This window comes from Kryptolebias marmoratus, linkage group LG7, assembly GCF_001649575.2.
Source record: "Kryptolebias marmoratus isolate JLee-2015 linkage group LG7, ASM164957v2, whole genome shotgun sequence".
In the NCBI taxonomy this organism is placed as follows: Eukaryota; Metazoa; Chordata; class Actinopteri; order Cyprinodontiformes; family Rivulidae; genus Kryptolebias; species Kryptolebias marmoratus.
Window position 1 is genome coordinate 9,431,820 of NC_051436.1, and position 12,472 is coordinate 9,444,291.

The 12,472-nt window shown below is 38.9% G+C and overlaps 1 protein-coding gene across 1 annotated transcript in view; it reads left to right on the forward strand.

Annotated features, from left to right (window-relative positions):
• Positions 1 to 12,472, forward strand: part of elavl2 (ELAV like neuron-specific RNA binding protein 2) — a 221,214-nt gene that overhangs the window by 106,714 nt on the left and 102,028 nt on the right. Inside the window, exon 9 of the mRNA XM_037976428.1 lies at positions 5,106 to 5,174. Coding sequence (XP_037832356.1) covers positions 5,106 to 5,174 — 69 coding nt within the window. The remainder of the gene's footprint in view (positions 1 to 5,105; positions 5,175 to 12,472) is intronic.

Sequence of the window (12,472 nt, forward strand, 5' to 3'; positions counted from 1 at the left end):
AGTTGTGCAAAGAGGTTGGAAGGGTGGGGTTCTGTTGATTTCTAATGTTTTGGCCTGTGTCTTTTTGTGTGTGTTCCTGTGTTTGTCTGTTATCAAAGTATCCCATGAACCACTGGATGGATTTTAATGTAACTTTAAGGAAATAATCACTGGATGGACATCTACAGCTGATTACCTTTTCGGAGTGAACTCAATTTAAGATGGCTGTCACAGCCAACTGACCTTAAGAAACACAAAAATGGCTATAACTCAGTCCATTTTACAAATATTGAGCTAAAATTTGATGTGGTAGTAGCTGAGATATAACCCCAACACATTTTAGACACTAACAGATTGAAAAAGATCTTTGTTTAAAATGTTGCCATTAACTATTTGGAGTCAACTCTGTCAGTCTGTTAGCAAAATATCTCATGAACATCTGGACAGATTTTAATAAAAATTTTCAGAAATAATTGGTGGATATATCTCTAATACTGTTTAAGTTTTTGAGCCAATTCAGTTGAAAATGGCTGCTGCAGACAGCTGATTTTAGAAAACCCCCAAAATGGCTATAATTCAGTCAATTTTACAGATATTGTGCTAAACCTTTGTATGGTTGTAGCTGAATGTCATTCACAATAAATACTCCAAATGCTCATCATTGAGTGCGATTTTTTTGCGTAAAACCTTTTCATTAACATTTGGAGTCAAGCTTGTTTGTCTGTTAGCAAAATAGCTTAGGAACCACTGGATGGATTTTAATGAAACTTTCATTAAAGTAATCTCTGAATGTTCACCTACAGCTGATTAATGTTTGGAATCAATACAATTCAAGATGGCTGCTACAGCTTACTGGCATTTAAATGGCTGTAACGCAGTCAATTTTACTGATATTGACCTTAATTTTGTTGTGGTAGTAGCTGACGGTTGTTCACAATTCATAGTCTGCTTGTACTTATATTTGCTTTGAGGTTTGACCAAAACAACCATAATGCCATCATTTCTCAACATAAGATTTTAGTATAAAACTCTGGCATGAAAGGTGACGGGCGACATGCATTTCTTTGAAAAGTGCCAGGTCTTCAGCTTTATTTACAGACCTTTACTGTGCAGGAAAGTTGAAGTTCAGGTGCTTTTTCCAACTTTATTCTCCTCGCGAAAGCGCTTCAGCTGAGGTGAAGACAAAAAAAAGCTTCATAAAGCAAAGTGATTCACCCCTTTAATGTATGCTTTCACGTATAAATGTTTACCAGTAGCTCATTTAGGAAATGGTAGTCGCTCGTTTCAGCGTTCACCGCTCTAATCACATACAGGAGGCCAGAGCCGACAATGCATGCAACGCTGCAAGTCAACAATTACCGGACGGCTGGTGGAAATGACAGGGTAGACGTCAGCCGTTCTTGTGTTCCCACTCACCACGATTGATGAGTTCATTTATCTCTCCCTGCCTTGCCTTCTGCCTTTTCGCCCCTCTGTTGCTATGAAAATGAATAGCCTCTGTAAAATGGAGAAACCGTGCCCTGAAAAAAAGAAAAAAAAAACTCACTCTACAATACCACAGAGGCATATTTATTTCATCTTAAAGGGGAGGTTTGAGGTCACCCTCCAGTCCTTCCCCGGTGACATTTTCCGACTTGACATTCTGTGACATTTCCAGTTAAATATTGCTGATATTCCTGCAGAGGAATTAAAAGCATGTCTAAAAGGGAGCCCAGCATTAAAGCTCTTTCCCTCTATCATCCTCCCCTCCCTCTCTCCTGCGCTGTCTCTTCATCCCAAACATTCGGTTCCCCTCCTCTTCCTGCAGCAACACGAGCTTTACACGCGCTACCTACTAAGTGTGGTTGACTTGCATCTCCAGGTATTAGAGGAAGTCGTTTTAATCCGGAAGGATTACCAAAAATTCTTATCGTGTGGAAAATACGAGACAGACACAAAGTGTGTGACTGGAAAAAAACAGCTTATGATGCTATTTTAGGCAAAAATTCAAAGATTAAGATGCATTAACATGCCAAGAAGCTTTCATGCAAGACGGGGGGGGGGGGGGGAGCTTTCCATTCTATATGTGTCCCACATATCTGTTGACTGGATTTAGGAAATTCATTTGCTCTAAACGGCGCGCACAAATAAAATCAAATGCATTTATTTTAAAACAATGTTATTTCAAGAATGACTTCTATTTCAACTAATCAATGGTGCCAATATGAAAAGCACTGAGGTGTTCTTATTAGTGTTTGTTTGTTTGTTGTTTTTCCATTTGCATCTCTTCATGCAAATTCAAAAACTGCAACAAAACGTGCAGCTTAATCAGGAATAGTGCGCTAGTACTTTTAGTGGCAAAACATCAAATAATGTAAAAATAAAATTTGCAAAAAAACTGAAAAGTTTCCACACAAACAGTGAGATTTTGGCGAGACAAGTGAGAAAACCCGGCCCTCTGTGGAGCTCTATAGCTCATACTTCACAGTAGAAACGTCACCATCATCAAGTTTTAACGGGTCACAGGAAGTTGGACTTTCCATGTCTGAAATGTCATTTACACAATAACAATTTAAGTTTATCACGAGATGTTCAACTTAGTTTGATGATGTCACGCCAGCTTTTGAGCTGTCTAAACTTTACAAAGTATTTGAAAACAAACTATTCTCATTTTTACAACCTTTACACTTTCTATACAGTTTAGACATCAAATCATAGGAATTTATTTTATTTTTTTTACCCAGTATGTCAATCACTGGTATAGGACATTGTTTTTTTTTCTTAAATTCCCCTAAAGTGCACAAAGTGCACACCTTAGCTTCCATTGATGTCTACTGTATCTGAGCTCAAAATATTCCTTTCAAAACTGGAAGCATATAGTTGTTTAACTTGTCATATCTCCTACAAAAAGCACTGTAGTCACATAAAAATCAACATGTCTGAAAACCAGACCCTTCTCCAGTTTACAGTTCAGGGTGTTTAACCATACAGCTTAGTTTTCACACAGCGACTGTTTGTTTGAGGCTTACTTTCTGGTCTATTTCTTTCTTTCTCTTATTAAGCATATTGTCAAGGAGTGACAGACATAGGTGTGTGGTTACCACGGTGACCCAAATGAACCATTAGCAGCAACTTTAAAATACGTTTTAATCTTGATTCTCTTTACACTTCATATGCAGACTATACATCAAAATCTAGACATTTGTTCAGATTGGATTATTATAAAATAAAACCCAAATTACTATTTGGCTTTATAGAAGAAAGTTAATGGTTGTTAGAATTTGAGGCAGTAGCTGAAATTTTCTCCCCAGAGTGATTTATGGTCTTGAACTAGTGACATTTAAAGTACTTTAATATGTTGATTTAAATGTGGTCTAAATTTAGCTGGGAAAAAAAACAGTCTAAATTAGGGGTATTTCTAGACAGACTTGCTCACTGAGTTATTCTTACAACGAACATGTGTAAATGTGGGGGTTTTTTTTCCAAAAGATATTCTTTAGCTTCTGTTTCATTGCTATTTTCAAATAACGTATTTTAAATTATTGATATTTAAATTAATTTAACCTGTTGGCCTGAACGTGGTCTAAATATAACCAAAACAAACTCCAGTCCAATTGAGGGCTAAGTCTAATCTGAATGTCTAAATCACATCTATTGCTCACTGGGAGGAATGTACTGTATGTCCCAGGCTACACGGAGGTGTTACAAACAGTATTCTCCCTCTTTATTAGCTGTAATTTAAATTCTACTGCTCTCTGATGGAACTGTTTATCTAAAACGTTGTTAAACGTTTTATTATATTTATTCATGAACTGTTATTTTACTTCATTAACATGCAGTGTCACTGAAATCCAAATCTCTTTTTACAAGGAAGACCTGGCCAAGGCAGCCACCTTCCAGATGATTAAAATGCAAAATATAAACTGTAAAACCAATATAATGGGTGAGATGATAGAATCAAAATGTCTAATAAAAACACAATGGTCTCTGAAGAAAGATGACTGTGTGGCTCCTTCAAAGCTAACTTTACATGAGAACTTTTTCTTTTTGTTTTATAAGTGTGTCCAATGAGGATTTGGGGCACATTTTTACCCAGATTTGTCCAAACCAAGCTGCATTAAAAAATACCAACTTAATTACTGAAACAGAGGGGGGTAAAGAAGTTTGGAACTTAATCCTGTGTTGTTTGAAATAAAATTATTATACTCCTATTTTGGTCTGTGGTTAGATGTCCAGATCAGTGTTATTAAAAAAACCTTAAGAAATGAGTGGCTTTGCATTTGTAATAAAAACAAAAATGGTAGCATTCCCTGAAGGAATCCATATTGCCACCTTGCATGCCAAAGTTTTATGAGATCCATTAGCTCTTAGTGTGTGTGTTGGACAGGACACTCAGCTACTACCCCACCAAATTTTAGCGTAATATTCCTGAAAGTGACATAGTTACAGCCAATTTAATGTTTGCTAAGGTTGGTTAGCTGTGGTGGCAAACTTGAATTGGGTTGACTCAAAAAATGATTGAATTTTACACGTGCATCTAATGACTATTTTCTGAGCGTTTCATTCAAATTTGTCCAATAGTTGATCAAATATTTTGCTAACAGACAGAGACAAATGAACACACACAACTGCAGGACTGCCCATCTTTCAGGGTGGCAGGAAAATATAAAACACAGAGATCGGAATCGTCTTTATTGTCATTATAATATGCATTACAATAAAATTTGGTTTGCTGCTCCAAGGTGCTTGTTTTTACACAAAATAAAATAGCAAGAGGAGGGTAGACCATACAATAGATATACAAGTTGAAAATCAAATAAAGACAAGTATGTACAGACGTTTCTGTATATTAAAATGAGGAATGGGGAATTTTGCAGAATTTCTGTATATACAAATGAAGAGTAGGAATTTTACAGTTTATTTTCTTCATAGATGGATGGTACACTAAATCGAAATCTCCGTGGAATACCTGAATCGCCACAAACTAAAATTATTTTACTGTAATTAGCCATCTACTAGTTAGTGTATAGCATTTGTGATGACTTGTTTTCATATTATAGTAACACATACAACTCGTGCAAAAAAATAAAACAAAAAGTTTGTTCTGCCTTGTCAACCGCTGACTTTTGCCTCTCTCTGTTTCCCAGAACGATCCAGGACCCAAGAGCCATTAGCATGAATGTGCAGGATGGAGGAGCAGAGCTAAGTGTTATGAGGTAACAGGTGAAAAGGGAAATATGCATAATTATGTCGGCAGCCAAATTGTATCATCTGTGTTAAAATATAAAAGGTGTTTGCACTTGGAGAATTGATTTCTTCCATGTCTTGACATGAGAATTATTATGATTCAGATCCCATGTTTCTGCAAGCCACAAATGTTCCAAATTCATCATAAATTAATGTTTGTAAGAAACACATTACATTATCATTCTGCACCCACCTCTACATCTTGTCAATGGAAGTTTTCATTTTGTGCTTCCACTGCCACAATGTATTGATCTTAATAACTTGAGTCATTGGCTAAATTTTCACTTTGTAAGGCCTCTCTCAAAGTCTACCGAGTCAAGCGTTTTACCACTTGGACAGAACCGCAGAATCAGACGTGCAGCGAGGGATGGCAATTGATTGTAATCAAAATGTAAAGTAAGCCTAAGCTGTCTCACTAATGGATTTAATAGTTTATTCGACTGGAGAGGTGAATCAATCTTAAGATATTGACCACGGGATCCTGAAGGATTACGGATGGGCCAAAGGGTCGCAGGGCAGGCGGGCGGGTTTGATGCAACAAGACGAGTGCGTGGAAAAACTCCTGGGTTCTAAGCAGTTTAACATATTGAATGGAAATTAATCTTCCTCTAAGTGAGAGCCCAAGACAAGCAAATCCTCTTTGTTTGTTTGTTTGTTTGTTTTTTTTAATTAATTTATTTGTCCAGGACAGACAAGACTACTTAAAATGCTGGTATGTCCAGTTTGTAAAAGTGCAGTAAAGACAAAATTCTTTCAGTTACTTGGCGCACTGTACCGTTTTCTATCAGCAGCTGGCAGGGATTGGTAGATATACACTCACTAACAAAAAGAAGTTGGGCACCAAGAAGGAGTGAGCAGATTTGAGAAGGATGCTTCGTAGACACATTAGACAGCATTACCAACAGATTTGATAGGGGTCATGTTGGTTTGCACGGGACTGAGAGGGGTTAAGGTGGAATTGTATTGTGCAATGGCCTGACACGTTGGGCGAACAGATGTCATAGTGGTCTGATGCTGGAACAAATGAGAGCACTCATACATGTCATCAAGGAGGATTGCCATATTATGCACCGAGCATTAAGAACCCCATCACATATGAACCCACCATCAAGACACAGATATTAGACTCTTTACGACAGCTTGTGTAATTCTGCACCATGTCAAGACGAATGGCATCGGTGGACCTAAAGATTCACCGTCCCATGCGTGGGCCGCTACTAACACCAAGGTAGAGATGGTTGCATTTGGAGTGGTGCTGTAATAATGGACTAATGTCGAATGGCATTGTATCATATTCAGCAATGGATCTCAATTCTACATTATAATAGATCAGTGGTGGCCAATCTGGGTCCTGGAGCGCCACTATCCTGCATGTTTTAGATGTTTCCTCGCTCTTCAGCAGGCCTTCAAGTTGTGCAGAAGCCAGTTAATCACTTATTCATTCAAATCAGGTGTGTCAAAGGAGAGAAACATCTAAAACATGCAAGATTGCGGTCCCTGAGGACCAGAATTGGACACCACTGCCATAGATGAGCATCATGTTTGCATGTTTTGGCACCAAAAGTAAAAGACAAATCCTGCTATTGTTGTTAAAAAAAGACATTTCTCCTGGTATCATGATGTGTTCATTGATGTGGGTCAACTGGATATGATTCAGGTTACCTCTGGTATTGATCGGAAGATCCTGATGGCACAGTGCTATGTCAGGGACATCCTTTATCCACTTGTCTTACCCCTCATGAGACAGCACCCTGCTACGGTCTTTCAACAAAACACTTGTCCACACAACAATCCGTGGCTTCAGCTCAGGCATCAACTCCAACTAAGTGCTGATCTGACGAGGTCCAGTTACAACAGCTGTGGTCCAACTTGCAGCAGGACAGATACAACAACCGTATCAAACAATTCCATACCAAATCACCATGCCACACCCCACTGACCAACAGTGCGCCTGAACTGCCAACTTTACTATCATTTTAATCCAATATTGTACTCATTGCAAAACAGTCACATCAACATTCAGCATGTGTAGTTTCGTTTAATTTCCACCACTCCATCTGAGTGCTTAACTTTTTATTTGTCAGTGTGTGTAAATTTGAAATGCAAATGTCTAATTTAAAGCATTTACAGCCTAATTGTGGCTGAAAATGGGCTTGCCATTAAACTAATGTGTGCTTTCTCTGTTACAAGGATTGACATGGTAAACATGGCGGTGAATTAGTCTCAGCAGGTAGCAGTCCTCAGTCGACCATAAGGGGTAACTTTTATAGACCTAGTGCCAGATGTGTTCAATGGTAACATACAACAGAAAAAATGAGAATCGGAATGCTCTTATTTTCATCATACATTCATAGGTACATACACAAAGTGGCATGTTCTCTCTGTAAATGGAGATAAGGCACTTACCTTTTGCTCCTAGGAGCCTTTGTTTTGGTGTACAACCATGCAATCAGCACAGAGCACTTGCCTCAGTTTGTAAAAATTAAAAGTGAAAATTTTTGATTGTGCCATTAAACAGGGCTCTCATTACGACTTGGAAAGGACAATTTGCATGCTCTATTCCACAGAATCTGAATGAGGCTCCAATCAATTACACTCATTATCCAGGAAGCTGATTGGTATGTGGTCAGACATGCACACCGTCGAGGCGGTGGGCAGGCTGACAACGCACGCGCGCACACCAAAAAACAGAACTTAAGCAGCTGGCCATTTGCAAACATGTTCCTTTTCCAGCACGCCCACACAAACACACACACAGAACAAAGAAACAATGTGTATTTAATGTGATTAATTAGTGGTTTTGAACATGCTGGAGGTCTAAGCTGTTAAGGTTATGCGCAACCTTTTAATAAAGAGGACATTAGACATCTTGTTGGAGTCTAGCTTATTTCAGATATAAACTTGGCCGGTGTTCCATTTATGGTCTTAGCTTGTGCAAGAAGTTTGATATTAGGGCTCTGAGATGATTACACCACCTGCAGCAGAACTCCACATTTTTGTCTCCAAAGATTGTTTCATTGACACCAGCTGTGTGTTTTGAGTTGTACTTATGGACTTCAGAGTGACTCTAAGACCAGTCAGAGACCTCTGAGGAATAAGAATTCAAATGGAACCAGTGGCTTGTTTAATGTATCATGTGGTTTTTCCAGTGCATATTTTGCTGTTGATAGCCTTCAAAACTCTTTTGTTTTATTCACAAATCTTCAAATATTTTTTGACTGCAACTTACCAAGCATTGGGATGATGTTTCCCCTTTTTATCTTATAGCTCTTTAGGTTTTGTTGACTGCAAGAACGAAAGGAAAACTGGATAAGCATACTGATTGATGACTAGATGTAATTGCCTGTGTGTGTGTGTTTGTCTGTCAGCAAAAAGCATTTCATAAACTAGTGGATAAATTTCATTGACGCTCTCTAAGTAATCACTGGATGTGCATCTGCAACTGATTCCCTTTTAGAATCAACCCGATTCAAGATGGCTGCCAGAGCTGGTCGACTTTAGCAAACTAGCTGTAACTCTGTCATCTTTACAACTATTGAGCTAAAGATTTGATCTGCTAGTAGCTGAGAGTTGGTCACAACAAATACTCCAAATATTTAGAGATCTTAAAATTCCAACTTGACTAACGGAGTCATAACTTCATCATTTTAAGCGAATATCACCAACAAAAAGTCTTGTAGTAGCAGCTGCAAATGGCTCTATGACCTTTTGGCGTAATGCTCTGATGAGTACTGTTGTCAGGCAGTTATTCAGGTTTTTTTCAAGCCGGCTCTCTGGCTGTGGAAAACCAAACGAGTTCTTAACTGCATTTTAAAAACCAGCTCTAGCACCAGCCATAGTTTAGCACTTGAACCTCTTTAGTGGAAAAAAACCCAACATCCTCTGTTTTTGAATTTAGGCTTGCCTTCTGAAGCCGAACCTCCTCCCAGGGATGTACTACAACTGCAGTCAGATGTTTGAAAGGTTACTCCCACCTACACATTCTTCCTCTACAGTCAGAGAAATCTTCACCTGCCAACCTAAAGGTTTAAATATCGACAGTAATGTTTGAAACCGGTGCTTTTCGAAGTCTTTGTTCTGGGGCTTTAAAGTAATCCCTCAATGCCTTTTCCTATTAGCCTGAAAGAGCTTGAGAACATAGCGGTCAAGAACACTTTGCCCGCAACCATTCTGGTAAAAACAAATGTGAATTCGCACAGACGGTTGATGGAAGCTGCATTTTTTTTTAGCGTTTATTGGGTGAAAAACATAGTGGCCTCAGTAATCAATGCCATATTAACTTTTCTCATCAGGGAGATGTTCGCGGCCTCGATTGACACTACGCCCCCCCCCCCTTTCTGCTCAAGCTTTTGTGCATCAAACCACAAATACCATGATTGCTTTGCCCATTTGTGCTCGTCTATAGAGTTCTTCTTGTTGACAGAGCTATTAGTCTGAGAGATACCACAAAATTCATCATAGTCACCCTGCGGTTGTTTCACAAATTCATCATTTCATTACTTTTCCACGCAGGGTGGCAGTGGGGGAGGGGGCTGTTTGTGATAACATCAAAGTCCCTAAAGAAAACAAAAGAAAGTGGAGCCGTTTGAGTTAGAGTATAATCTGCGTAAATTATATGTAAATTGATGAGTGGTTGGTTGGAAGACCCGCAAAGGTTTTCATTATATTTCGATCGGAAAGCCATTTATCTCAAGGCAAGTCTCTCAGTAATTTTGGACTCCTAATCAGTCGGACAGATAATTAATATCATCTTATTGAGTAAATGAAAGTCATTACCTTGATTTCCTTTCCATAATTTATCTGTCTGTGCTTCATGCTAAGGACGTGTGCCACTTTACCTCAACTGGTCCTGATTGTATCTTCAACAAAAGCTGATGACCTGTTTTTGTTTTTCCTTTTCTTTTTAGAAAGTCTGCTGTAAAAGAAAAAGTAAAGAAAAAATAAAACATAAACCTACTGTAGTTTATAGAGTTTTAACCCATCTCTAGAAGCATTTTCATCTCTGCTTATGAACAAACATCCAAATTAAACATCTCTTTTACAGTGACCACACATCAAAGCACAGGCTCAAATATAAATCACAATTCACAGCACATATCAGCACAGGTAACCATGGCAACTGACACTCATACACACAATTAATGGTACACTGTTTTCCATATTAACGCAGGAGTTTCACATTTTTCCACAATTTCACCATAAATGGAGCTACAAACAACCCACAGCCTATTTAAATTTCGAATATGGTTCATTTTAATGCAAATATTACTGGTAATTTCTTTTTACCTCTAATAAATAGGATGTTAATACAGTGTTATAGTTGACATTCTTTTTTTTTTGTTAGGGTTAACTGCAGCCCTTATTGTAAAGCAAACTAAAAAGGGAATCCAAAAGCTTTTGTATTAAATACTGGCAAATTATCATTTTCATTAATTCAAAATAAATTTAAATTACGCTTATTTGAGATGCTCATTGCATGTTCACATTATTGCAGCTTTTTTTTTTTTTTTCATAATAGTTGCTCTTCCAAAACTCAACTCACTGACTCCGGCTTTAAAACAAATCTGCTCACACTGAAAGCTTTGCCAAATATTCTTTAAATATGTAACCGTTTTTATTGTAGTTTTAGTCTCTTCTTCTCTCTGGATTTGGCTCTGTTGTGTAGGACAGCAGCGGCTCTGTGTCCACATCCTGCTGTGAGCCTCGAGGGGCGAGTGGAGTCTAAAACGTTTATCGCCCAGGTGGACATTCAGCTGGTGAATCGGTCTCAGCCTGGGCCAGGCGCTCCCGCCTGTAAAGCCTCTGGCTGGGTGCCTTGGCGCAGCTTCTCCCTGTCGTCTGGCTCAGCGGGCAGACTGCTCGCTGACAGAGGTTGTCCCTCTGCCCAGCTGAGCTAGTAGCAGAAATTAAAGCAGCAGGACTCCTCGTGCACCGGGCCGAGCTGTTATCCAGAGCCTGGGCAACCGGTTAGTGTTGTTCACACATCTTGCACACAGCCAAGTAAACATACAGCTGATGGCTGTCAGAGTTGCGTGGGATCCTCACGCCTCAGGCTTTAATTCAAACTGGCTATACAGAAGCTACAAGTATAGTAGCCACTGTTCTGGTCTGCTTTGTATGAAATCTGCTCAACATCAGTACACTGTCAAACAAATCTCCTGTACTCCTTTATCAGTGGTTGCCAGACGAGAGTGTATAATGTGCAATCACTTAAAAGAGAGGCAGAGTGGTATTAATAAAAGTACTCAGAGCAAAACTGAAGCAAAAATACTTTATTACATACTGTATGTAGGCTCAAACTGCAGGTTAACATTTTATAACAATGAAGTAAGTGGATAAAGTTTATTTATGGCACACATTATACTCAAAGTACGTCAATGTGGAAAAAAAAGAAATTATATTATGCAGTCATGGGGAAAAAAAGAAAATCCACCCTCTTTGAATTCTAAAGGGTTTACCTGTCAAGACATAATAAAAGTGATCTGGTCAATAGCTTTTAGAACCACCTTCTGCAGCAATAACTTGAGGTAGTTATTTTCTGTATGACTGTCTCAGTTTCTCACATGGTTGTGGAGAAATTTTGTCCCACTCTGCTTTCCATCATTGCTTCAGTTCATTGAGGGTTGTGAGATTCATTTCTGCTCCCTTAAGGTCCCACCGCAGCATTTCTACACTTTGATTCTTTTCTGTCTCCAGACGTTCTGTTGTAGATGTACTGCTGTGTTTGGGATCATTTCATCACCCGGTTTGGTCTTAGCTTTATCTATTGGACATACACACATTTGAGTCTGGAATATTTTGGTATACATAGGAGTTTATGGTCAACTCTTTGACTGCAAGGCTGCAATATAAACTCAAATCATCCCTCCTCCACCACCGTGCTTGCCAGTTGGCATGAAGTGCCTGTGCTGATAGGCTGTGATTGTTTCTGCCAAACATGGCACGGTGCATTATCACCAAACAGCTCTGTTTTGCCCTCATCTGTCCAAGTCATGCTGCAATGTTTGTTTTACAGAGAAAAGGCTTTGTCCTGGAAAACCTTCCAAACAAGCCGTCTTTGTTCAGTCTTTTTGTGGTTGTACTGTCGTGATTTTTAACATTTGACCTGCTGACTGATGTCTGTAGAGTCTCAGATGGAGCTCTTGGTTTTTTTTTTGGCAATTTCCCTGAACATTGCACAGTCTGACTCGGGGTGATTTTGTCGGGACATCCACTCCTGGGAAGACTGGCAGCTGTCTTAAATGCTTTCCATTTGTGAATTAGCTTT